This window comes from Biomphalaria glabrata, chromosome 1 (genome assembly GCF_947242115.1).
Source record: "Biomphalaria glabrata chromosome 1, xgBioGlab47.1, whole genome shotgun sequence".
Taxonomy (NCBI): Eukaryota; Metazoa; Mollusca; class Gastropoda; family Planorbidae; genus Biomphalaria; species Biomphalaria glabrata.
The window spans coordinates 86,228,740-86,252,448 of record NC_074711.1 but is presented as its reverse complement, the minus strand read 5'-3'; the positions used below and the strand labels follow the sequence as shown (position 1 = coordinate 86,252,448).

At 38.2% G+C, this 23,709-nt stretch overlaps 1 protein-coding gene across 5 annotated transcripts in view; it reads right to left on the bottom strand.

The window, feature by feature from the left end:
* LOC106054273 (slit homolog 2 protein-like) overlaps positions 1–23,709 on the bottom strand; it is a 184,536-nt gene that overhangs the window by 117,960 nt on the left and 42,867 nt on the right. For all 5 annotated transcript variants that reach the window (XM_056018313.1, XM_056018314.1, XM_056018312.1 and 2 more), the window contains exons 3-5: positions 21,893–21,964; positions 19,924–19,995; positions 11,356–11,427 (exon numbers count right to left, since the gene is read on the bottom strand). In XM_056018313.1, the coding sequence (XP_055874288.1) occupies positions 11,356–11,427; positions 19,924–19,995; positions 21,893–21,964 (216 nt within the window). The remainder of the gene's footprint in view (positions 1–11,355; positions 11,428–19,923; positions 19,996–21,892; positions 21,965–23,709) is intronic.

Sequence of the window (23,709 nt, the reverse complement as noted above, 5' to 3'; positions counted from 1 at the left end):
TTAGATCAAGATTTAAAATAAAAAAATATTCCCTTCGTTTGGTTGGTGTTTTGATTAATGCATATTTTTTTCTTCCAATTTTACATCGATACAATTGCAACAGTTCGCATGCATTGACATGGAATGATACTCGAAATCGATTTGTAAATATCTGGAATCGCCCTTCTAGAAGTAGTAATAAATGTTGACGAGATACCTGTGTGGGCGGGACTAAATTCTCGAGCACCACAAGATAGAAGTCAACTAAAGCATTTATTTAGACTACTTATCAACTGCTGCTAGATAACTCCAAAAAGACTTTCCCAAAACATGAGGTTGGAAAGAATGGGAAAAAAAGTGTTCGTTTTTTTTTTTGGGGGGGGTGGGGGGTGGGGGGGCGCTTCAGAAATTTCCGAGCACAAAAAAATGTTCTCCAGATTTCTAATGCAACGAAAAGGTTGAGGGCTGGGGGAGGGACGGTTGAAGTGAAAGAAAGGGCGGCGCCCGTTTTATCAGTTCCTGGTAGATACTAAACATCTCTACCTAATAAGCTTAACAAGTAAGAATTCTGAACACATTGCATAAGTATGACTCTAACAATGGTAAGCACAAAAATGTAAAAATGATTAAAAAAAAAAGTTTTAGCCATTGTCAATGACGCGATATGCTACGTCAGTGTCAGTGAGACAACATGCTATGTCAGTGCCAGTGAGACAGTATGCCATGTCATTGCCAGTGAGACAATATGCTATGTGTTTCGGCTGTGGCATGACATTATCAAAATCTATATGGAAAGATGCTGTTTATTCAAAGTCACAAATCAGACAAAAAAAAAAAATAATTTTTCATCAATTTCAAATTAAAAAATTTATCTAATTAGAAAACGTAATACTTAGTCCGTGACTCCACATAGATCGGTCATCAGCAACGTTCACAGCTTCTTCCTATTTGGCTCCCACACAGTGGCGTAGCTAGGATGGGGGAGGAGGGGTGAGAATTTGAAAATCCCCCCGGGGGCCCCCAAAATGAGTGTTTTTTTTACATTTAAAATTAAATATTACGAAAAATGCAGGGGCCTCCAAAGAGGTCAAGCACCCCCGGGCCCCCGAACAATGGAAAATTCCTAACTACGCCCTTGCTCCCACGATTTTTTATGTCTGGATGCCTGTGGCGTAGCAACGAGCCATTGCTCTCCACTGCCCTAAGGTTGCGGCATCACAGGCCAGTGTTGAGAGCTACACTTTAACGATTGGTCTAGCAAGATCAGGGTCTGCTAGTGTCCTAGGGTTCTCCTCAGCCATCGCTTCTTTCTTATGGTCGGCTTTCATGCCTCGCATGCGTAGGTCATCGTTTGGACAAGGACTGTATTGAAGAGATGAATCTTTGTAATGGATTTGTTTGCCTAGATACGACGTGGTTGTACAGTTTCTGATTTTCTTTCTCGGCATGGAATTTCACGGTAAGCTTTCTCATCGCTTGTAATGACAAAGCTTAAGTGAACTTTTCCATTTGTTCAAGTTGCGTGTGACCCAGATTCACAGGGAAAACATTGGTCAGACATGACCTTCACCTTTATCTATCCCTTAGTCTGTCCGAATTTCTTCATTCCACCCAGTCTTTTTGTATCTTTGATGCCGTATCCCATCGGCCTCTTTCCTTTTCCTGGAATGTTCCCGTAAGGAAAGTCTTTTCCCAGGACATTGCGATATGGACATAAAGTTTTAGTTTGCGTTGTTTATAGTAGTCAGCAGGTCATCATGGGGTACAACTGCTATTATGATCCTGTTCTTTTGCGTTGTTTATAGTAGTCAGCGGGTCATCGTGGGGTACAACTGCTATTGTGATCCTGTTCTTTTGCGTTGTTTATAGTAGTCAGCTGGTCATCGTGGGGTACAACTGCTATTGTGATCCTGTTCCGAATCTCCGTATGTGTAAGTTGGTCTTTATAGGCGATACCTAGTCCAGACCTGGCCAATCAAAACGTAATAGATCTAATCTAGAATAAAAATTCTTTTTAGCCTGTAGGGTGGCTGCCTGGTCGTTCAGTATGCGCGATGGACCGTCGTTCGGACTTGTCGATGGTCCTGAGTTCATACCCCGCCCGCTGCACGCCCCCCGTCGTCCTGCGGGAGGTTTGGACTAGGAAGTAAATTATCTTCCACTCTGAAGGAACAACCGAAACATGTCAAACATTTTACAAACATTTTACAAACATTTTTACAAACATTTTTACAAGCATAAAAACTAATACAAAGATATAGGGGACCATAGCATAGAAAATATTCTCTTATAAATTACAACCCATCTCTTAAACAAAAAAAGATTTGATGCCCTTCTCTTATTTATATATCTAAAAGTATTAGATAAAGATTATAACTCTACTAAGTAGTTGGTTTCTTTGGCTGACTGAGACAGGTCATTTCAAGCTGGAATAGATCTAGGAAAAGACATACAGTCGGTCCAAGGGGTAGATAAGTATTTGTTTCGTTGCTTTATATAGAGTTACATTTTGCGTGACTTCCCGCACTTTAAAAAACAAAAAACAAAAAAGAAAAATTTTTTTTTTACAATATTTTTTTTTTTGCTTGGGATCTGAATATTTGACAATTTCATTTGCTTACTGAAGACTCAATATGGTGATATTAGTGTAATTTAAGACAAAAGGGATTTTCAATAAAACATCGTTTAATTTGAATGTAGTGTAACTGAGTTGTTTATTTTCTGCGTGTGTCCAGCGTGTCAGATGGTCATGTCCAGTGTGTGTGTGTTTATAGTAGTTAAGCAATGTCGTGTGTGTTTGTGCTCGTCCACTGTCTACTGCACTCCCTGTCGAATAAAGGCCGTGTATTAGTATTCTAGCAGTTGTTATGTCATTACAATGAAGAAATTTGATATAATTGTTAAAACTGTCACCGCAATTAAAACAGAAAATAATACAATAAATAAGCGTTGTTATCACATCCTTATATCGGTAGTGAAAGATTTAATACTTGTGAATTATGATAACTTACAAATAAAAACATAAAAAAAAAATATATATATATATAAAAAGCCCATAAAAGAGGCCTAAGGCCCAAGGATTCCTATGATGATAAAGCTAAAACTGAATAGCGCAAATTCTGAGGTTTCCTTTTTAAGAAAAAAAAATTGGCGAAAGAACTGCAATTGAATAGAATTTGTTCACTCATTTACTGGACTTGAAAACAAGATTATCTGGAAAAAAAAGGAATACTACTTATCCAGACGTCTCAGTTACGTTTATTACCTAAAGTTCGACAAGCAAGAACAAAAAACAACCAACATTTGTTAAAAATCAAACAAGATGACTCGGACCAAGGAAGTTATTAAATAGTGCCGACTCAAATTTATGTTAAATCAATATTTAACCAGTATTTAAAACATTGGTTGACGAGAGGTTTTTTTTAAGCATAAGAGCGGCACTCTGCTTACAAGACACATACAACCTTTGTACAAGACACATACAAACTCTGTACAAGACACATACAAACTTTGTACAAGACACATACAAACTCAGTACAAGGACACATACAAATTTTGTACAAGACACATACAAACTCTGTACAAGACACATACAAACTTTGTCGCCTGGGTTAGAGAAAAAGAAAAAGGAGAATTGTAAGGTCCGGGCAAATGTTTCTATTTGAAATAAGGAAAGCACAATCATCCAATCATTTTTAAAGGGCCCTACATGATTTCCCCGTTTCAGAAGCCGAGCGCCATACCGTCAAACCACCGCGCCTCCTGAAATTTATGTAGCCGCGGTAAAAACGCTTTGCTTCAGAGCCAGAGGTCTTGGGTTCGAATTCTGGTGAAGATTGGGACTTTTAATTTCGTAATCTTTGGGTGCTTCTGACACCCAGCTCTAATGGGTCCTGACATTAGTTGGGGAAAAGTAAAGGCAGTAAGTCGTTGTGCTGGCCACATGACACCCTCGTTAACCATAAGGCACAGAACCAGATGACCTTTACATCATCTGCCCTATAGATCACAAGGTCTGAAAAGGGGACCTTTCTTTATTGATAAGATATTTTCTGGAAATTTGATTAAATAAAAGAAAAAATAAGTTTTTAAAAACTTACTGCTTTTCATTGAAAAAGTGAATTTTTTTTACAACAGAAACGAAACAAAATGTAGATGAAACTATTAGCTAAAGAACATAATGATGGCATGATGACATTTACATCTGACTGACTTTGAAAGCATGGCCAAACAACGTCTTAGCAACTGTGGATTTTGTAAGGACAACCTGCCTGGAAGCTTAGCATTAATTAAGAAAGGCCTTAAGGTATACCTGGCGGAGAACGCTACATCAAACGGTGTTGTCCAGATAGAATGAGCTATCTGTAGTGAGTGATTTGATGAATCGTGTAGATATTTTTTAAAACTTTGTTGCTGCAATATTTGTTTTATTTCTAGTTTTATCATCAACAAGCCTTGAAAGCTGCCGGCTCTGCCTATTGATGTAGGCCTAACACGTGACACAAATCCGACTCGTCTGTTTACAGTATGGGATGCGTCTGCGCCTGTCTAATGTGCATCGTTAATGGCTTCCCTTGGAGCCACTGTAAGTATATCAGTCAGATAGCATCCATAGAGCAGACGTTTTCTTCCAGTTGATTCATTGTTTTTTCTTACTCGCTTTAAATCTGAACACATTTCTTTTGTGTTGCTAAATTTAAGTAGTATTACAGTACTTGGAGACAACATTTTATATGGTTGTTACATAGCTTATTCTTATATCAACTAACCAATTTGAAAAGAATGTAAGTTCTTGCTTTATATAATCGGTTGTGAACTTTTATATATGCAATCCATTTTACAAAACTTATGTCATTATCAACTCACTTTGACCGTCTGTCTGTCTAGTAAAAAGTTTGTACACGTTATTTCCCCCACAGCTATTGTCGGATAATGTTTAAACTTTGCACAATTATTCTTTGGCGTAGACATTACATGAATCAAATTAAAAAATAATCAGTTAAAAAACTAATCAGTGCGTCAATTAATTATTGTTAATTAATTATTTTGTTTGATATCGAAAAAAGGGAAAAAGCTTCCACATCATTGAAAGATATAGTAGTAAGTGTGGAGCTCTTTCCCTTAGATTAGCTTTTTTTTAAAAAAATGTTTAATTTTTTTTTTAAGGATTTTTAGCGGCCCCGAAAGGGGAAAAGACGCTATTAGTTTTGTGCGAAATGTCTGTCCGTCTGACCGTCTGTCCGTCCGTCCCGTTTAGATCTCGTAAACTAGAAAAGATATTGAAAATCTGACATCACAATATTTTAGACCATTCAAAGTTCTGATGCAACGGCTACTTTTTTTTTTCTGAAAGCGACAAATCTAATTTTTAAAATCAGTTATGCAAGCAGTTTTTTAAAGAGAAAAAGCTAATTAGTATGCATTATAAGTTAGACCTAATTTAAAATAAATAGTAATCTTATAAACTTAATTTTTGTGAAAAGTTTTTAATCCGTCTCTAGCTGATTCGAATAAAAGATCGAGCCTTTTCAAAACAATTGGGTCAATTATAAGACATCAGTTAGGCCAAGGGAGGCACGGTGGCTGAGTGGTAAAGCGCTTGGCTTCCGAACTGGGGGTCCGGGTTCAAATCCTGGTGAAGACTGGGATTTTCAACTTTGGAATCTTTGGGCGCCCCTGAGTCCACTCAGCTCTAATGGGTACCTGACATTAATTGGGGAAAAGTAAAGGCGGTTGGTCGTTGTGCTGGCTACATGACACCCTCGCTAATCGTAGGCCACAAAAAAACAGATGAACTTTACATCATCTGTCCTATAGACCACAAGGTCTAAAAGGGGAACTAGTTAGGCCAGGCTCACATCTAACTTTACATTCACTTTCACCTATCCTTTGATCTGCGGGACCGTTGGGGCACTACACAAGATCTGTTAACCTTCTTTCTCCATTCTTATCTCTCATTTGTCTTTGATATAATTTCATTTGCATGTTCTTTCTGAAAATATTGAAGCCTGCCTGGATGGACCTTTTCGGGGGCCGATTTTGAGTTTGTGTTTTCACACAAACTGTCTTTTGTAACCTTGTTAAAACTTTTGCTTGTTGTTGAATTTTTTATACGCCGGAAGACGAAACAAAACAAAAACACTTTATATCTGAATTGCACAAACAGCAATTTACTTTCAATCAAAACATGAAAAACAATTTCCCTTGTTTCTCCTGCCTGGTCGAGGGGTATGCGCTTCGGACTGCCACCACGGGCGTCGTGAGTTCGTGAAACTAGTGAAGTCATTTTGTGTCGTGCGCGTCGAGCACTAACTTTAGAGACGGGGGCCATAACTCTGGATGCTCTATGTTATTTTTGAATCTCATAGTTACGACTTGGTCCACATTTCTTTCTTCTTTCAATATCTTACAGAAAGATACGCTCCGGAATTAGGTTAATGCACAGTCCAGGAATGCTCAAACATTGCGGGCAACGAATGAAGTTGATCTCTAACAGAACTTAGGTCCATGATGCCGGAACAACGGTGCTATCGTATACTTTTATACAAGTAGGAATATGATTAAGATATACTGTTATTTGCTTATGAAAAGAAGGCGCGGTAGCCGAGTTGTAAAAAGCGCTTGGCTTCGAAACACTGGTCCCGGGTTCGAATCCTGGTAAAGATTAGGATTTTGAACTTCGGGATCTTTGGGCGCCTCTGAGTCCATCCAGCTCTACTGGGTACCTGACATTAGTTGGGAAAAGTAAAGGAGGGTTGGTCGTTGCGCTGGCCACACGACACCCTCGTTAACTCTGGGCAACAGAAACAGATGACCTCTACATCTGCCCTATAGATAGCAAGACATGAAAGGGGGAACTTGCTTATGAAAATATAGCATAATTGTTGCTTTGTTCGCTAAACTGTCTTGGGGGGCGTGTAACTGAGTGGCATATCAGGGGAGCTGGAGTTCAAAACCCGACTATAACTGAGTTGCGTTTGGTGAGCGCCTAAAGGGCATCACGGAAACCTTCTCCAAAGTAACCTCCTCCTCCCGCCAAAAGAGATTAGACCAAAGCGCAGCGAGGATGAAATAAGCATGAAAGATGCACTATGTAAAAGCAATTTTCTTTTAAAAAGTCACATCGGAGTCTTCTGTTGTATTAAGACTCAAGACTAAGACTTATGGAAATTTTACTTTGAAGATTGTATACATTAAAAGCAAATCCAAGATTCATGTGAACATCAAGCTACGAAACGTTTACAATTATTTACACACATAACATTGACTGGTGTGCAATTACGGAGCTGTGCACTTAGAGAGATGTGCAAGTTATGGGACGCCCTCTAAAAGTCTCAGGCGGCCCACGGTTGTCAACGCTTGGCATTTTTTTTTTCTAAATATTTATTCCCCACTGGGCAGATATGTGGGAAAATAAAAAGGCGAATGTTTTATTGGATGGCCCCAGAAGGGTGTTAAACTAAAGACAGGAGAAGTTCCTCCAGTGCAGAAGTGAAGGGTATACGATCGCATCCACTCAATTCTCGCCAACCTCCCCCCTCCCCCCCCCCCCTCCTTTGCTTAGCATTTAGAAATTCCTAAAATACGCAGAGCAATAAAATTGTTTCCAAATAGGGAGTAATCGATTACGCATTTAAATAAATAAATCTTTGTTGACATCAGTGAATTCTTTCAGAAACAACAAGAGGAAAAAAAATTCTTGCACTTTTGATGGAAGACGGGAAGGGAAAGGTGTGTGTGTGGGGGGGGTTGGTTGGCATTGAAGGAAAAGACAACCCCAAAAGATAAAAGATATATTTGCTAAATAAACATCTATTGATCTTTTCTTAAACCAATGGAATCAGACGGGAGAGATTAGGGCTGGGGTTAGGGTACGACCAGGGGAAGGTCTAAGGGCGCTCAGTGTGTGTTTGTGTGAGGGGGGGAAGGTAAGTTCTGAAAATGTTTTCTCTGCACCCGTTCCCGCCCCAGCACTCTAGACATTGTTTGAATCTCACGAGTTCCTTCGAATTTGTCGGCAAGTCTTTTTACGATTTTGTTGCTTTGTTCGCTCAGCATCTGGAGGGTGGGGAGTTCGGAGCCAATTACAGAACGTTCGATGATTGATTGGTTGGGATGCACAGCCTAGCAGAGGTGATTGGGAAAATCAGCAGGAATCTCGACTACAGGGGCACCACACGTGATCCAGATGAAAAGGTTAAGTTAGGGCGTTTTGTTTCTCTAGGTCAGTTGCGAGGAAATTTTTTTATTTTATTTTACCGCAAATACCTTTTGTGACAGGGATGGAACACAAATGAAGAGTGATGGTATACAAATGTGATGATACACAAATGTGGAGTGATTGTACACAAATGTGGAGTGATGATACACAAATGTAGAGTGATTGTACTTAAATGTGGAGTGATGATACACAAATGTGGAGTGATGGTTCAACAAATGAGGAATGATGGTCCACAAATGAGGAATGATGGTAAGCACACAACACTTAGGAATGGTGAAAAGTGTGGAGGTATTTAAAAAGAAAGTGGTGAAGTGATAGATTACAGAGAGAAGCGATGGTGAAGCGATGGGGAAGCGATGGGGAAGCGATGGGGAAGCGATGGGGAAGCGATGGGGAATCACACAAAGATGAGCGTGGAAGTATATCAATATAAAAAAATATCATCCCCAAAAACATGATAATTCAGTCATTACCCATCCCTATTTGATAATTGATTTCACATCAACTTTTGTTTACTAATTAGAAACTGTAATATTCCATCTGAACCACACAGCTCTCCGTCGTTCTAGATGAAAGGCAGCGCCAACTTTTGTGGTGCATACTAACGGGCCTACTCACTCTCTAAATATAAAATTAAATCTTTAGAATAATTAAACTATTATATTATTCATTATTATTCAAGCTCAAAATCTATGGCCATATTACAAGATCTTCGGGGCTCGCAAAGACCTTCCTTCAGGGAACAGAACCAGGAAAAAGAAGAAGAGGCAGACAGAGAAAGCGATGGGAGGACAACATAAAAGAATGGACGGGCCTGCCATTGGAAGAGGTTCTAAACAGGGCAAAAGACAGAGAGGAACGGAGAATGACGGTCGACGGGTCTTGCGTGGTGCCCCAACGGTCCAACAGACTAAGGGATATGTAAAGGTAAAGGTAAAAAAAAAATATTCATTATATTATTCATTATATTATTTATTATGTTATTTATTATATTATTGTTTTTGCGATATAAAGTTATGAAAATGATGTTTTTTTTTCGGGTGGAAAGGGGGGGGGGGTTAGCCCCAGGCTTCCTTTAAATCACAACGTATAGGTGAAATACGGAATGGAAGCTGATACAAAAATGTATAATGCTGAATACTTGCTGATAGGGTGTCACCTATAATTCAAGAACGTCACTTATCACGGAAGAATTTTACCTAAAGTGGTAGTATGTATGTAGTAATCACAAAAAATTTCCGATAAGAATCTATATAGCAGTCTTAGTATGTCACTTATCTTGAAAGAGAGTCACCTGAAGTGGAAGAATGTTTCTCATATTGTGGAAGGATGTCACATATTGTGGAAGAATGTCACATATTGTGGAAGAATGTCACATATTGTGGAAGAATGTCACATATTCTGGAAGGATGTCACATATTGTGGAAGAATGTCACATATTGAGGAAGAATGTCACATATTGTGGAAGAATGTCACATATTGAGGAAGAATGTCACATATTGTGGAAGAATGTCAAATATTGTGGAAGGTTGTCACATATTGTGGAAGGATGTCACATATTGTGAAAAGATGTCCTCTATGTTAGAATGCCGTCTAGAGGCAAGGCTGATTCAGAAAAGATTCTGAATTTGAGGAAAGAAGCTTTGTGTGTTTGTACAGAGCAAATGAATTAATTGTGATAAAGAATTGTCGATCGTGTCAGAGTGCGTCTCTATCAGCTTAATGATCCACTATTTCAGTTCCATCCTCCTCAATTCACCCCCCCCCCCTCTTCCTTTTCATCCTTCCTCTATATTTAATTTACACATTATGTCTTCCGTAGCACTACGAACGTTACTCACAGATTGGACAGACCCACGGTTTCACTTTTTATAACATAAGCTTTAAACATCTCAAACTTGAGGGAGGAAAGGGTTAAAGGTTTCACTTTTTTAAAACATAAAGCTTTAAACATCTCAAACTTGAGGAAGGAAAGGGTTAAAGATGATATAGTGAACAGAGGGGACGCGAGCGTAATGATCCTGTTTGATAGCCATAATCTATGTTACAGTTAACCACTCGTAAACAGAACAGCTTCAAATCAAACAGGCAGGTGTCGCATAAGTCTTCACATCATGATGGTCCTACCTTAATCTTGTTCTATCGACGCACCAGATCAAATAACCCTTAAAATATAACCCTTAAAAATATAACCCTATTAAATGCCTGCTACAGCAAGCAGACGATGTTAAATTTCTGGCCACCCAAGAAGTAGAGCTCTTCAGAAGTTAGAGATTTGTTCCTCTCCAAAACAAGCGAGTAGTCCATTTCATCTTCTTGCAACGCAACGGATTTTTATTTCCCCGGCCAATAAAACGAGGACATAAATGGTCAATTTTGTTGGAGAGAGCTGAAGTTGAAACGATACTTAAAGGACGTCTGAAGTGGAGGACTCACTAGCAGAAAGAAAACTGACATCCCAAGTCAAACGATCGACCTACAAGGAAAGTTGTATTTTTTTTTTTTCATTTTTTACTGAACAAGTTTGTAATTTAAAAAAACAAAAATTGCCGACTTACGATGTATAGATCAAGGGAGGGTGATTTGTAAATGACTTCAAGACAAAAAGAAAAAAAAAATCACTAGTTTTAGTGAAATAATTAGTAGTAATCTTCATCCCCTTACAGCACAAGTTATATACAACTTTTACATTGTAGATGGGCTAGTGGATTACATTAATTCTAAATCTAACTACATTTAGAGACACGATCACGTTGGCAGATTTTCTTGTATTGGAGAAAACACAGAGTACAGCAGGAAAAAATGTTGGGCATAGAAAACACAAAGAAGGCATAGAAAACACAAAGTAGGACAGAGAAAACACAAAGTAGGGCAGAGAAAACACAAAGTAGGACAGAGAAAACACAAAGTAGGGCAGAGAAAACACAAAGTAGGGCAGAGAAAACAATAAACTAGGGCAGAGAAAACACAAAGTAGGGCAGAGAAAACACAAAGTAGGGCAGAGAAAACAAAGTAGGGCAGAGAAAACAATAAAGTAGGGCAAATAACATACTGGTAGATCTATTTACACCATCTGTAACAAATGTCCGAGAAAGTGAACAACTGAAATAGAAAAGAAATTTAGAAATGAGAAAAAACAAATCAAAACAACTTACAGTCTTTCCAGTTTTGTCATGGAGGCAAACAAAAAATCTGGCAATGTCCTTAACTCATTTCTATCCAGACGTCTGAAAAACAAAAAAAAAGCGATAGTAATGAAAATGGGGATTGGTAGTTTATGATCACAGCAGATCAATAAATTTTGAAAACGATATTCAAATATTTATTCTTTAAGTAGCTTCCAGCCACTCCATTCCCAATTCTAATAATTTTAAATATATAGAGTCGTTGAATGTCAAGCTCGCAATTTTGGATAATAAATACACCTCAATAATAGTATGTTGATTATGTGGTTCTATTATGCAAGTCTACTTACACCATCAATAGGAAGAGTGGTTGATGGCATTAAAGACTTCTGAAGCTTGGTTATGGAAGCGTACACATGTGAATTGGTGACAAATACTTCCGGTTATGTCATACAGTAAACATAATTCATTGCACCTTCTCACTGATGCCTCAAGCCTCTGTCACCGAAGTCATCACCTCCAGCCTGTGTCACGTAAAACATCGCCTTCAGCCTCTGTTACTTAAGACACCGTCTCAAGTCTCAAGCCTCTACCACAGAAGATATCACCTTCAGCCTCTACCGCAGAAGACATCACATCCAGCCTGTCTCACAAAAAGCACAGCCTTAAGCCTTTATCGCTGGTGACATCATACCCAGACTCTACGAAGACACAGCATCAAGCCTCTAAGGAAGAAGACATCGCCTCCGGCCTCTACCACCAAAAACACGTCATTACGAATGTATTTTATATCATATCAGATTATACTATATTCCATTGTCTCCAAACTCTTGAGCGTGCTCTGTCGCCTCGATAGTTACTACAGAGTAGATTACTCCCCCCCCCCCTTTTTTTTTTAAACGTGAGGTAGAAATAAAACAAAAAGAGTGATATTGCAACGGTCCTGCCCTGCTATTTTGTGACAACGTGTTCTCCCCCCTCTCCCTCGTGTTTTCTCGTGGACTATCCACAGAGTGATCTTTCCTTTACGCCTTACTACTCGACAAAACTCTTGAGGGAAGAAGAGAATTATATATATATATAGAAGATAATACTATATAATTCTATATAACACTATATAATACTATACTATACTATACTATACTTTACTATACTATACTATACTATACTATACTATACTATACTATACTATACTATACTATACTATACTATACTATACTATACTATACTATAAAATACAATACTATATTATACTATACTATACTATACTATACTATACTATACTATACTATACTATTAGCAATGATTCTACTCTCTCCCATTCTCAACCCAGAGTTTCCCGACTACTTCCTCAAGACCTCACCGACCTACAGAAACAAAGATGTAAAAAAGAAAAAAAAAATACTGCTCAGCTTTTACGCCAGGTAATATCTCCGTATGCATAAGCTGATAATGTGAGTACATGGAGCCAACTCGTAGAACTCACTCGGCTATAAAATTCCATGACGCTGATGGAGGATACAGATGGAACTGCGATTTACCTACAGAGATTTGCTTTTTAGACCTTTTATCATTCTAGACGTTTCTTCAGTGAAACCTTACTTTGTAGCTTTCCCCTTTAAACTGAAACGGATGCAAGTGCACGTTGAGTCTAAGTTATGAATTTTTTTTTTTTTTTGTACAGATGTATTATCTAATATATAAAGCACACTGTAGGTAGGTTATGTATTGTACTTATTTTATCTTCTTATCTTATAGAATACAGACGTTACTTCAAAAAAGAAGATGATTACGCCCTACGCGTCATGTATTTAGTCATGCATATTAACCAATGACTTAAATTCAGCCAAGTCACTGGTTTTCCTGGCTAGCTCAGGCAACCCATTCCATGCTCTAATAGCACTAGGGAAGAAGGAGTATTTGTACAAATTTGTCCTAGCATATGGGACGAGGAATGTGCCTTTATCTTTGTGTCTTTCAGAGTATTTTATTAAATTTTGTTTTTGTATTTGAAGATTATGGTTCAGTGTTTTATGTATGATTGCTACTTTACTTTTGAGCCTTCTGTCCTGAAGGCTTTCTAAATTTAGTGATTTTACTAAAGGTGTTACTCTAGTCAAATGTGAATATTCGTTTGTTATGAATCTCACTGCTCTATTTTGTGTCTGTTCCAGTTTCTTAATGTTTTCTTGAGTTGAGGGGTCCCAAACGGAGGATGCATATTCTATCACTAATAGAATACAAAACCGTTTGACCAATCTTCATAGAATTTGGCATGAATGTTCCTTAGATCGCGTCGGAAAAACGTAGTGTATATTACCTCTTTCTCTCCTAGCTGAAGATACCAACGTTGATTCCACCAGAATGTGGTAAATAATTACCGAGAGAAAGAGTTAAATGTCTCTCCCACAACAAGAAGGTCCTAAAAATAGCTATGCCTAAATGTAACTCTATTGAAAAAAAAGAAACTTTTTAACAAATCGGGAAAACCCGTTTTCACAGTATTTTATATTAGCTATGAATGTCGGTTAAACGGGTAAACCCATTTTCATAGCCTACTTTCATTTTCGTGTGAAAAATTAAAAAATGTTAAAAGAGTATATCTCTCAATGTTTGACATAGATCTAAATCCAATGCTCTACACCAGCTGTTCAAAAACTAAGACCCGCGGGCAGCGGGTCATGTCCGGCAAGTGATTTTATATAAATTAACTTTCTCTTGTTTCTATTCTTTAACGAGCATTGAAGGCTACAATGTGAGGACCGCTGGAGGATCTCCAGTACAAAGTAAAGAATGCTCACATACAATTTTGCCGAGCACAAAACCAATGCTCATGTCAACAATCGTTTGGGAGGAGTTTGTTTTTCTACAGGAGTAGAGACAACAAGACACAACGGTCTCTGCCAGGTTGGTGTTGAAACCATGATTTGTGTAGCTCTAACAGACTATAACAAGCTATAACAGACTATGTAGTCATATGAAACTCTATTGTCAAGCAAAATAAGACTATCTAGTAACACAAGACTTAAGAGTAAAAAAAAAAGTACAGATTGGAGTCATTCTTCAAAGTACAGTCTTTTAAAACATACAAGAATATGTAGGGATATAAGAATACGTAGTCCTTTAAAACATACAAAGATGTGTAGCCATATCTATACGTGGTCCTTTAAAACATACAATAATATGTAGCCATATCAAATACGTAGTCCTTTAAAACATACAATAATATGTAGCAATATCAAATACGTAGTCCTTTAAAACATACAATAATATGTAGCCATATCAAATACGTAGTCCATTAAAACATACGATAATATGTAGCCATATCAAATACGTAGTCCTTTAAAACATACGATAATATGTAGCAATATCAAATACGTAGTCCTTTAAAACATACATTAATATGTAGCCATATCAAATACGTAGTCCTTTAAAACATACATTAATATGTAGCCATATCAAATACGTAGTCCTTTAAAACATACAATAATATGTAGCAATATCAAATACGTAGTCCTTTAAAACATACATTAATATGTAGCCATATCAAATACGTAGTCCTTTAAAACATACATTAATATGTAGCCATATCAAATACGTAGTCCTTTAAAACATACGATAATATGTAGCAATATCAAATACGTAGTCCTTTAAAACATACATTAATATGTAGCCATATCAAATACGTAGTCCATTAAAACATACGATAATATGTAGCCATATCAAATACGTAGTCCATTAAAACATACGATAATATGTAGCCATATCAAATACGTAGTCCTTTAAAACATACAAGAACATTTAATCATATAAGACTACGCAGTCATTTCAAAAAAAACATAAAGAAAGTTTAGTCATATAAGACTACGTAGTCCTTTACAAGATACAAGAATATGCGGTACTATAAGACTCCGTAGTCCTTGAAAGCATAAGAATGTCACATCATATAAGATTACGTTGTTCTTAAAAATATATAAGAATAAGAATAAAACACCGATCTAGACTATTCTAGACAGTCATGCTGGAGTGCCTACGTAGTTAACTCTTTCCGTAATTATTGACCACATTCTGGTGGCATCAACGTTGGTATCGTCAGTTAGGAGAGAAAGAGTTAATTCACTTGAGTAGCCACTTTCTCCTTAGATTCAAATAATGGTATAAAAAAAAAAATACCCGTAAAACCCGATTATCATATTATTTTTGTTGGGATAAAGTATAAGTAATTTTTTTTTCATTATTATTATTTGTTATTCTCAACTATATATTTTATCTGCTCCCTCGTGCAAAGGCTACGAAGAGGGGGAAATGGGCGGCGCCCTGTTGCTACGCCATTTGTGAAATGTTCCGCCACTGGCACTTAAGTTTAGTGCTACGATAGTATCGGCGGAAGGAAGCTTCCAGAAGGGTAATAAAAGACCAGGCAGCAGACGTGGCTGAGTTTGCAGAGAGTTTAGTGGTTTGAAAAAAACCCATGTTTGCACGTAAACAGAAAAAGACAAGAAGACATCAAGGCCAAAATACCTTTGCAGTGTGTTGTGATGCCGGGGATTTTATTTGAATTCAATAGTTAACAAAAATGACGATCTAGAATTACAATTGACGATTCTTTTGATAAAACAAAACTCTGGAACTTTATTTAAATATAACGTAAGTACAGTTTATGTACAAATTACAAATCAATGAGCATGGAACATATTACAAAGGCTTTTCAAACATAGCTCTTAGAAACGTGACTGTCTACAAGGACATTATTTATTCGACTCCCGTTACTTTCTTACTCCCCGCCAATTCTCTGGCGCTAACTCTTTTCAAAAAATGTCTTTGTTTAATTTCAAATCAAACAATAGATTTCAAACTTCTTTATCACGTCCCTTGGGTAAATCCTGACGTGTCTAAATTTGAGGGTTAAATCCCGAGGCTCATGTCGAGGGCTTATATTTTCTTTTAAAAGTGAAATGTACAAACAATTCTATAATGTAATCTGTGACACAGTGATATTTTAAAATAAGCTACAATTGTTATATTATAAATTGAATCTATTCTGGTGAATTTACACAAAGAGAATACATTGTCAATTATAGGCTCTTGAGCCTCTTCACTGTGTGATTCTTTGTTTCTATAATTTAATAAAACCTTATATATCTTATATATAGAAATTTTATGTAACGAATCCCTTATGGTGAGGCTCGCACTTCATTCAGGCAATCCAAGTTTTATTTTCAATAATGCATAACGTTATTTTTTTGTAATCACATGGGGTGTGTACCTATATTCCAAAATTATAATATGTATGAAACGTTTTGACAATCAGTAAAAATTATGGTAAAGTATGCTATGAATATAAACTGAATCACATTGTGAAATGGGAAGGTTTTTAAGAGCTTTAAAATATGGTGAAGAGTTGTATGAATATAAACTGAATCATATTGTGAAATAGGAAGGTTCTTAAGAGCTTTAAAATTCTGTTTTAAATCTTGAAACGTCTGCCGGAAGATATGCAGACTTGTGTCACAATGTTCATTGTGACGTAGTGAAATGTTTATGGAAGGAATGAACAGTCTGCTGGGTTTTAATGTCGAGCACAGTCTCGAGGTTTTTATAGCTGGCCATAGAGATAGTGCCAACGCAACTGTTTTCCACGGCGGGCAAGAGATCTTTGTGGGTCGTATTTCAAATTTATCAGCATAGAGGTCCGGCACCCGATTGAAGTAGCCGGAGAGGCACCGAGTGACAGAACCATGAGCGACACCAAGAGACAATAGCCGGAGCGTCAATGGACTGAGCGGTATCGAATGACGGTAGCCTGTGCGGCACTGAGGGATAGTAGTTTAGGTATATCAGTTGAGCGCATTGAGTTTAAATAGTCTGAGCGGCATTGAGATTCAATAGCCTGAGCGTTACTGAGTGACAGTAGACTGGCCGTCACTGAGTGTCAGTAGTGGTTACGGCACTGAGTCACAGTAGTGGTAGCGGCACTGAGTGACAGCAGTCGGAGCGACAACGAATGACGTTTACGATGGTAAGTTCGGCAACAGTAATATCTGTCGTAACCATGGTCAAAATTTAGCTCTGTCACAGCTATAGCAGTATACTGCAACATCTATCAGCAAGCACGCTGTTCTGTCACAGCTATGGCAGTACACTGCAACATCTATCAGCAATCACGCTGTTCTGTCACAGCTGTGGCAGTACACTGCAACATCTATCAGCAATCACGCTGTTCTGTCAAAGCTGTGGCAGTACACTGCAACATCTATCAGCAAGCACGCTGTTCTGTCACAGCTGTGGCAGTACACTGCAACATCTATCAGCAATCACGCTGTTCTGTCACAGCTGTGGCAGTACACTGCAACATCTATCAGCAATCACGCTGTTCTGTCACAGCTGTGGCAGTACACTGCAACATCTATCAGCAATCACGCTGTTCTGTCACAGCTGTGGCAGTACACTGCAACATCTATCAGCAATCACGCTGTTCTGTCACAGCTGTGGCAGTACACTGCAACATCTATCAGCAATCACGCTGTTCTGTCACAGCTGTGGCAGTACACTGCAACATCTATCAGCAAGCACGCTGTTCTGTCAAAGCTGTGGCAGTACACTGCAACATCTATCAGCAATCACGCTGTTCTGTCAAAGCTGTGGCAGTACACTGCAACATCTATCAGCAATCACGCTGTTCTGTCAAAGCTGTGGCAGTACACTGCAACATCTATCAGCAATCACGCTGTTCTGTCAAAGCTGTGGCAGTACACTGCAACATCTATCAGCAATCACGCTGTTCTGTCAAAGCTGTGGCAGTACACTGCAACATCTATCAGCAAGCACGCTGTTCTGTCACAGCTGTGGCAGTACACTGCAACATCTATCAGCAAGCACGCTGTTCTGTCACAGCTATGGCAGTACACTGCAACATCTATCAGCAAGCACGTTGTTGTATAGTAGCTGAAATGCAGCAATGCAGATAGTTGTCCAACACTTCCTAGAAGGGCCTGATTTTTGGTTTATAAATGTATTCCTTACTTAACTGATGCATGCAACCTCGCCATGAAGCTTTTCAGAATCGGTACCGCGACATGAAGCTCTTCAGAAGCGATACGCGACATGAAGCTTTTCAGAATCGGTACCGCGACATGAAGCTCTTCAGAAGCGATACCGCGACATGAAGCTCTTTAGAATCGGTATCGCGACATGAAGCTATTCAGAATCGGTACCAATAATTGGGAGAAAGAAGCAGTGAATAGTTTGGTTATAAAATGTTTTCCATGTTTCGGATGTTCCTTCAGAGTTGATAATTTATTTCCGAGTCCAAACCTCCCGCAGAACGACGGGGGATGGGAGCGGGCAAGGTTTGAACTTGGGACCATCGATAAGTCCAAACGACAGTTCAGCGTGAAAACCACACGACCAGGCAGACATTTTTTTCACATGGATAGCAAGGTGATTAGAAGTCCTCCACCTGTGACCGCAGTTTCCCAGAGTAAGGATCGTCTCTCCAGAATAAAGCACCTCAGAATTACAGATTTTCAAGGAGGAAAAATGAATACCTTTAAGGGAACTCTCAGGATCTCTTTGGCTGTTGAGTGACTTTGGTGTTTGTGTGGCGTTGCAATCATGTATGTTGAAGGTTATTATCGCAGGGTGAATGTTTCTGAGCTTTCAAAAATAGTCTTTAAGCTGCTAAGAAGATAACTTTAAACTCATTTGGAATCTTGCGAGGAAGCAGTGGCGTGGCGTGGGTTTTGGGGAGGGGGTCCAAATGTGAAAATCCCTCTGGGCCCTCACATGAAGGGGGCCCCCAAATGAGTGTCCAAAAATATTTTTAGATTAAATATTAAATATCATGCCACTATCTCAAGTCATGATGAATGTCAAAAAGTAGGAACCCCCTAAAAAGGTCAAGTATTTGAAGGACTTCTCGTGCTTTTGTTTACATTCAATTAAAGGCACGATTGATTGCTCCATTGCCAAGTTAAATGATGGACATTTTTTTTTAGTAATTAGAAAAGTTTGCATTGCATTGATAAAAGCACACAGACAGCTAAACAAGTTACATGGTCTCTCAAAAACGCTGCTTCTTATCCGCGCATCCTGGGTTGGATTCCTCGATGGCCGAATCAGATAATGTGTAAGTTCTAGCAGATGAGGGTGTCACGTGTTCAATATCCGAAATGAATCTATTAATTGAATATTATGCTTCTTTTATAATCCTCCTCATACTGATGTTATTATCATTGAATTAAATTCTATGCCTACATCAGTGCAAATTTCATAATTCAATTACACGTGATGATTAAATCCAGGAAATTAAATAAAGCGAAAGTTTTATTTTTATTTATACAAACTTTTCAGGGTTATATTCTGGTCATTTATAGTATTATATTATTTGCTTTTTCTTAAAAAAATTACTTTGTGTAAGGTCGGGTCTGGGAGCGAAATGTAACCCAGATTAAAAGCTAAAGTGTAAATGAAAAACACCACTGAATTTGTTTATTAGAAAACCCTAACGTTTATATAAGCAAAAGTCGCAGAATATACATTGTTATTTCCCTTTCTCATTGCGCTATCTATAAAAAACACAAAGCGAGGATTACTTACAATCTAATCACAGACGTAAGATCTTGAAAGGCGCCTTTCTCCACTGTCTGTATTTGATTATCAAGCAGTTGTCTGAAACAGAATAAGATGTCACAATAGAGAATCCATTTTCAAACAATAATTCAAGAAAACAGAACATAGAAACTCATTTAAAGACATATTCCGTTTTGTATCTGTGTGTTAGTTTTTTTTATAATACTTTATAGCCTCAAATCTTTAAAAAAAAAACTGTACACTTATTAAATATAGAATACTGATATTGTTAATAGTTAATAATCTAATGCAGGGGTTCTCAAGCTGTGGTTCGCGACCCCCTTGGGGGTCGATTGACGATTAGCCAGGGGGTCGCCTAAGACCATCGAAAATAGGGATTGTTTTTGTTTTTTCTTCTATTGCTGTATGTGTGTGTGTGGGGGGGGTCGCGGCAGAGTGGGGGATTGTAAACAGGGGTCGCCGAGCATAACAGAGTTAGAACCGCTGATCTAATGCAAAACGAAAATCTCTCTCTACACATTTCCAGCTCCTTCCCACTCTCTGCATCTTTCTCTCCCTCTGTCCATCTCAACTTTTCCCTCTCCTCTCTCTCTCCTTTCCTCTCCTTCACTCTCTTTCTTTCTCTCCCTCTGTGTGTGTGTGCGTGTGTCGGGGTGCTGGAGTCGACCTGTGTTGGACTGACAATTTTACAGTCTCCCCTTTCCGCCCAATATCACAAGTCGTCCGATGTCAAAGTCTGACCACTACAGCAGAAGTGTCCGCACGAGTCGAGTGAGTATCTTGGGGGGCTCGAACGGGGGGAGAGCAGAGTGGCATTGATAGGGTAATAGTAATTTGAGCCATAAGGGCGCTCACTGAGAGATCAACCGATTGACCATGTGCAGGTCAGTGGAGTGCCAAGACAAGGAGGAAGCCAGGATTTTTATCGTGGATATTGAATCTCACTCAGGCGCCCCGTTCTTCGCCCCATCCCCCAAGCCGCCGTTTAACGAACAGCTCCAACTTAGCGAGGTTCTCCAAGTGAAACAGGTCAACCACTTTGACGAAAGACCATTGTGATTAAATAGATTGCTTGGATCCTGGATTCTCAAAACTTAAATCAAAAAGCTTTTATCGATGGTGTAAAAAATGTGTTGCCACTGTCTGTTGACTTTTTGTAATCAGGCCCGGATTTAAATATGTGGAGATCCCGGGGCAGAAACTTTGTAGAGGTACCTAAACATTTTTAAAAGCTTTAATAAAAATCCACTTATTAATGATAAAACTGATATCTAAAACATTGCCTTATTTGACAAGATAGAGAGTAGTTGTATATTTGATATTTAACGTCTTCAAAAAAAAATGTTCTATATTTTTGAGCTTGTGGATGTTGACCCACTGCCATAGATCCGAAACTGTATTTCTATATAACGAACATGGTAATAGATTTACAATTGTGTCGATAGAAAACGGGAAAAAAATATATATATAAAAAAAAAGTTTCTGAACCGTCAAAATTTTAAGAATGTTACATTTTTGTGTGTGTGGGGGCTCCGGGCTTGTAGTCCGCTCCTGAGTGTAACAAATGTAAATGAGAGAAAATAGAAGTGAAATCATCTCAGTAATTTGTTGTAGAACGACTTTGGTTTATCTCGTACTATGAGATGAAAGCATGGGCGTCACTCGAGGTTGGAACCAGGTCGCCTAGACAGCGATTCCTCCCTTTCCACGCAGCCATCGTGTCCAAAGAAAAGGCAAATGTCGAATAAAGTTTTGGAATCATTTGCGTCGTCCTGCTTCAAGCTGCCTGATGATCGCTAGCTCCTGATTTTTCCAGACTGAGTCGCGAAGCTGTTCCCATGTTTGGACACTCTATTCACGTCTAATCAAAGTGTGACAGTCTATACAACGAACTAATGCTAACATGGCTTTCAAATCTTATGTCCAAAGAAACATTTCTTGAAACTAGAAATCATATTTACAGTTTAATACTTACAATATCCGTAAATTGGCAAGACCTTGTAAGTCTGTTTTTCGAATCACAGTTAAATTATTGCCTTGAAGATCTCTGGGGAAGACAAAAAAGAAGAGGGACCATTTTTATTAAGAACATAATATTTGGCATTGAAAAAGTCATACAGCTGGAGTCTAGCAGACAACAATTGCAGTTTGGTCACTGAAAAAAATGAATCGATGGTATGTAAAAAAAATAGTTCATTTCATTGGACTATGCTCGAAGCAGTGTATAATGTTTATTTCCTAACTTATCTTATCTTATCTTATATAATACAGACGTTACTTTAAAAAAAGAAGATGATTACATCCCACGCGTCATGCATTCAGTCATGCATATTAACCAATGACTTAAATTCTGCCAAGTCACTGGTTTTCCTGGCTAGCTCAGGCAACTCATTCCATGCTCTAATAGCACTAGGGAAGAATGAGTATTGGTACAAATTTGTCCTAGAATATGGGATGAGGAATGTACCTTTATCTTTGTGTCTTTCTGAGTATTTTGTTTTTGTATTTGAAGATTATGGTTCAGTGTTTCAGTGTTTTATGTATAATTGCTACTTTACTTTTGAGTCTTCTGTTCTGATTGCTTTCTAAATTTAGTGATTTTACTAAAGGTGTTACTCTAGTCAAATGTGAATATTCGTTTGTTATGAATCTCACTGCTCTATTTTGTGTCTGTTCCAGTTTCCTAATGTTTTTCTTGAGTTTAGGGGTCCTAAACAGAGGTTGCATATTCTATTATTGGCCTAACCAAGGTTAAATAACATTTTAGTTTTTAGTTCTTATTTGATTTATAGAAATTTCTCCGGAAATAACTCCTCCCCACATAAAATCACTTTTAACGCATTACACAAAAATGGGGGAGAAGTAACACTTAAAAATAACTTCCCTTTATTTCTGACTGACTGACTGACTGACAGTGGCTTTGATTAAGGGTTGAGTGCAGTTTCATATGACTAAGCACACCCAGTTACGACCTGTATGTTTTTCCCCATCTGATGCAGAAAAACGCCGTTGTCCGATTGGGATCTATTTAAGTTCTCTTTACGCTCCTGTCTTCAAAAAACGCTGCTTCTAGACATAATGCTTACTACCACGTAGATTTATTTAGTCATTGAGTTGAAGTACTAACATTATCTTTCTGTCATTTTATTTAAAAAAATGGGACAAAAAAATCAATTTTCAGTTTTCGGTCACATGATCTAAATGCCTCTCTTTAAGATATTTACATTTGTCTATTTAATAATAGTCCAACCGAAATTGTACAGAAGCAATGTCTTGCTTTACAAATAGGTTTTCGTTTTGAAGGGGCCAGAACAGGCCCTCGGGTCAGGAGGTCTCAACATTAATCAAGTAATAGCGTCCGAAGAATTGAAACTGACGCCGAAATCTTTGAAACTGTCCCCAGGGAAAATTGGCCACCAGAAGTGAGGTCAGCATGTCCATTGAGTGTATGTGTGTGTGTATGTGTGTGTGTGTGAGTATGAGAGTCATTTTATGTGATGTTTTGTAGTATAGTGTATGTGAGTGTTTGAAAAAGAGAGGAGAGAGAGAGAGAGAGAGGGAGAGAGAGAGAGAGAGAGAGAAACGAGAGAGAGAGAAAAGAGAGAGAGAGAAAGAAAGAGAGAGAGAGAGAGAGAAAGAATGAAAGACAGAGAAAGAAAGAAAGAGAGAGAGAAAGAGGGAGAGAGAGAGAGGGAGAGAGAGAAAGAGAAAGAAAGAAAGAGAAAGAAAGAGAGAGAGATAAATAGAGAAAGAGAGAGAGAGAGAGAGAAAGAGAGAGAGAAAGAGAGAGAG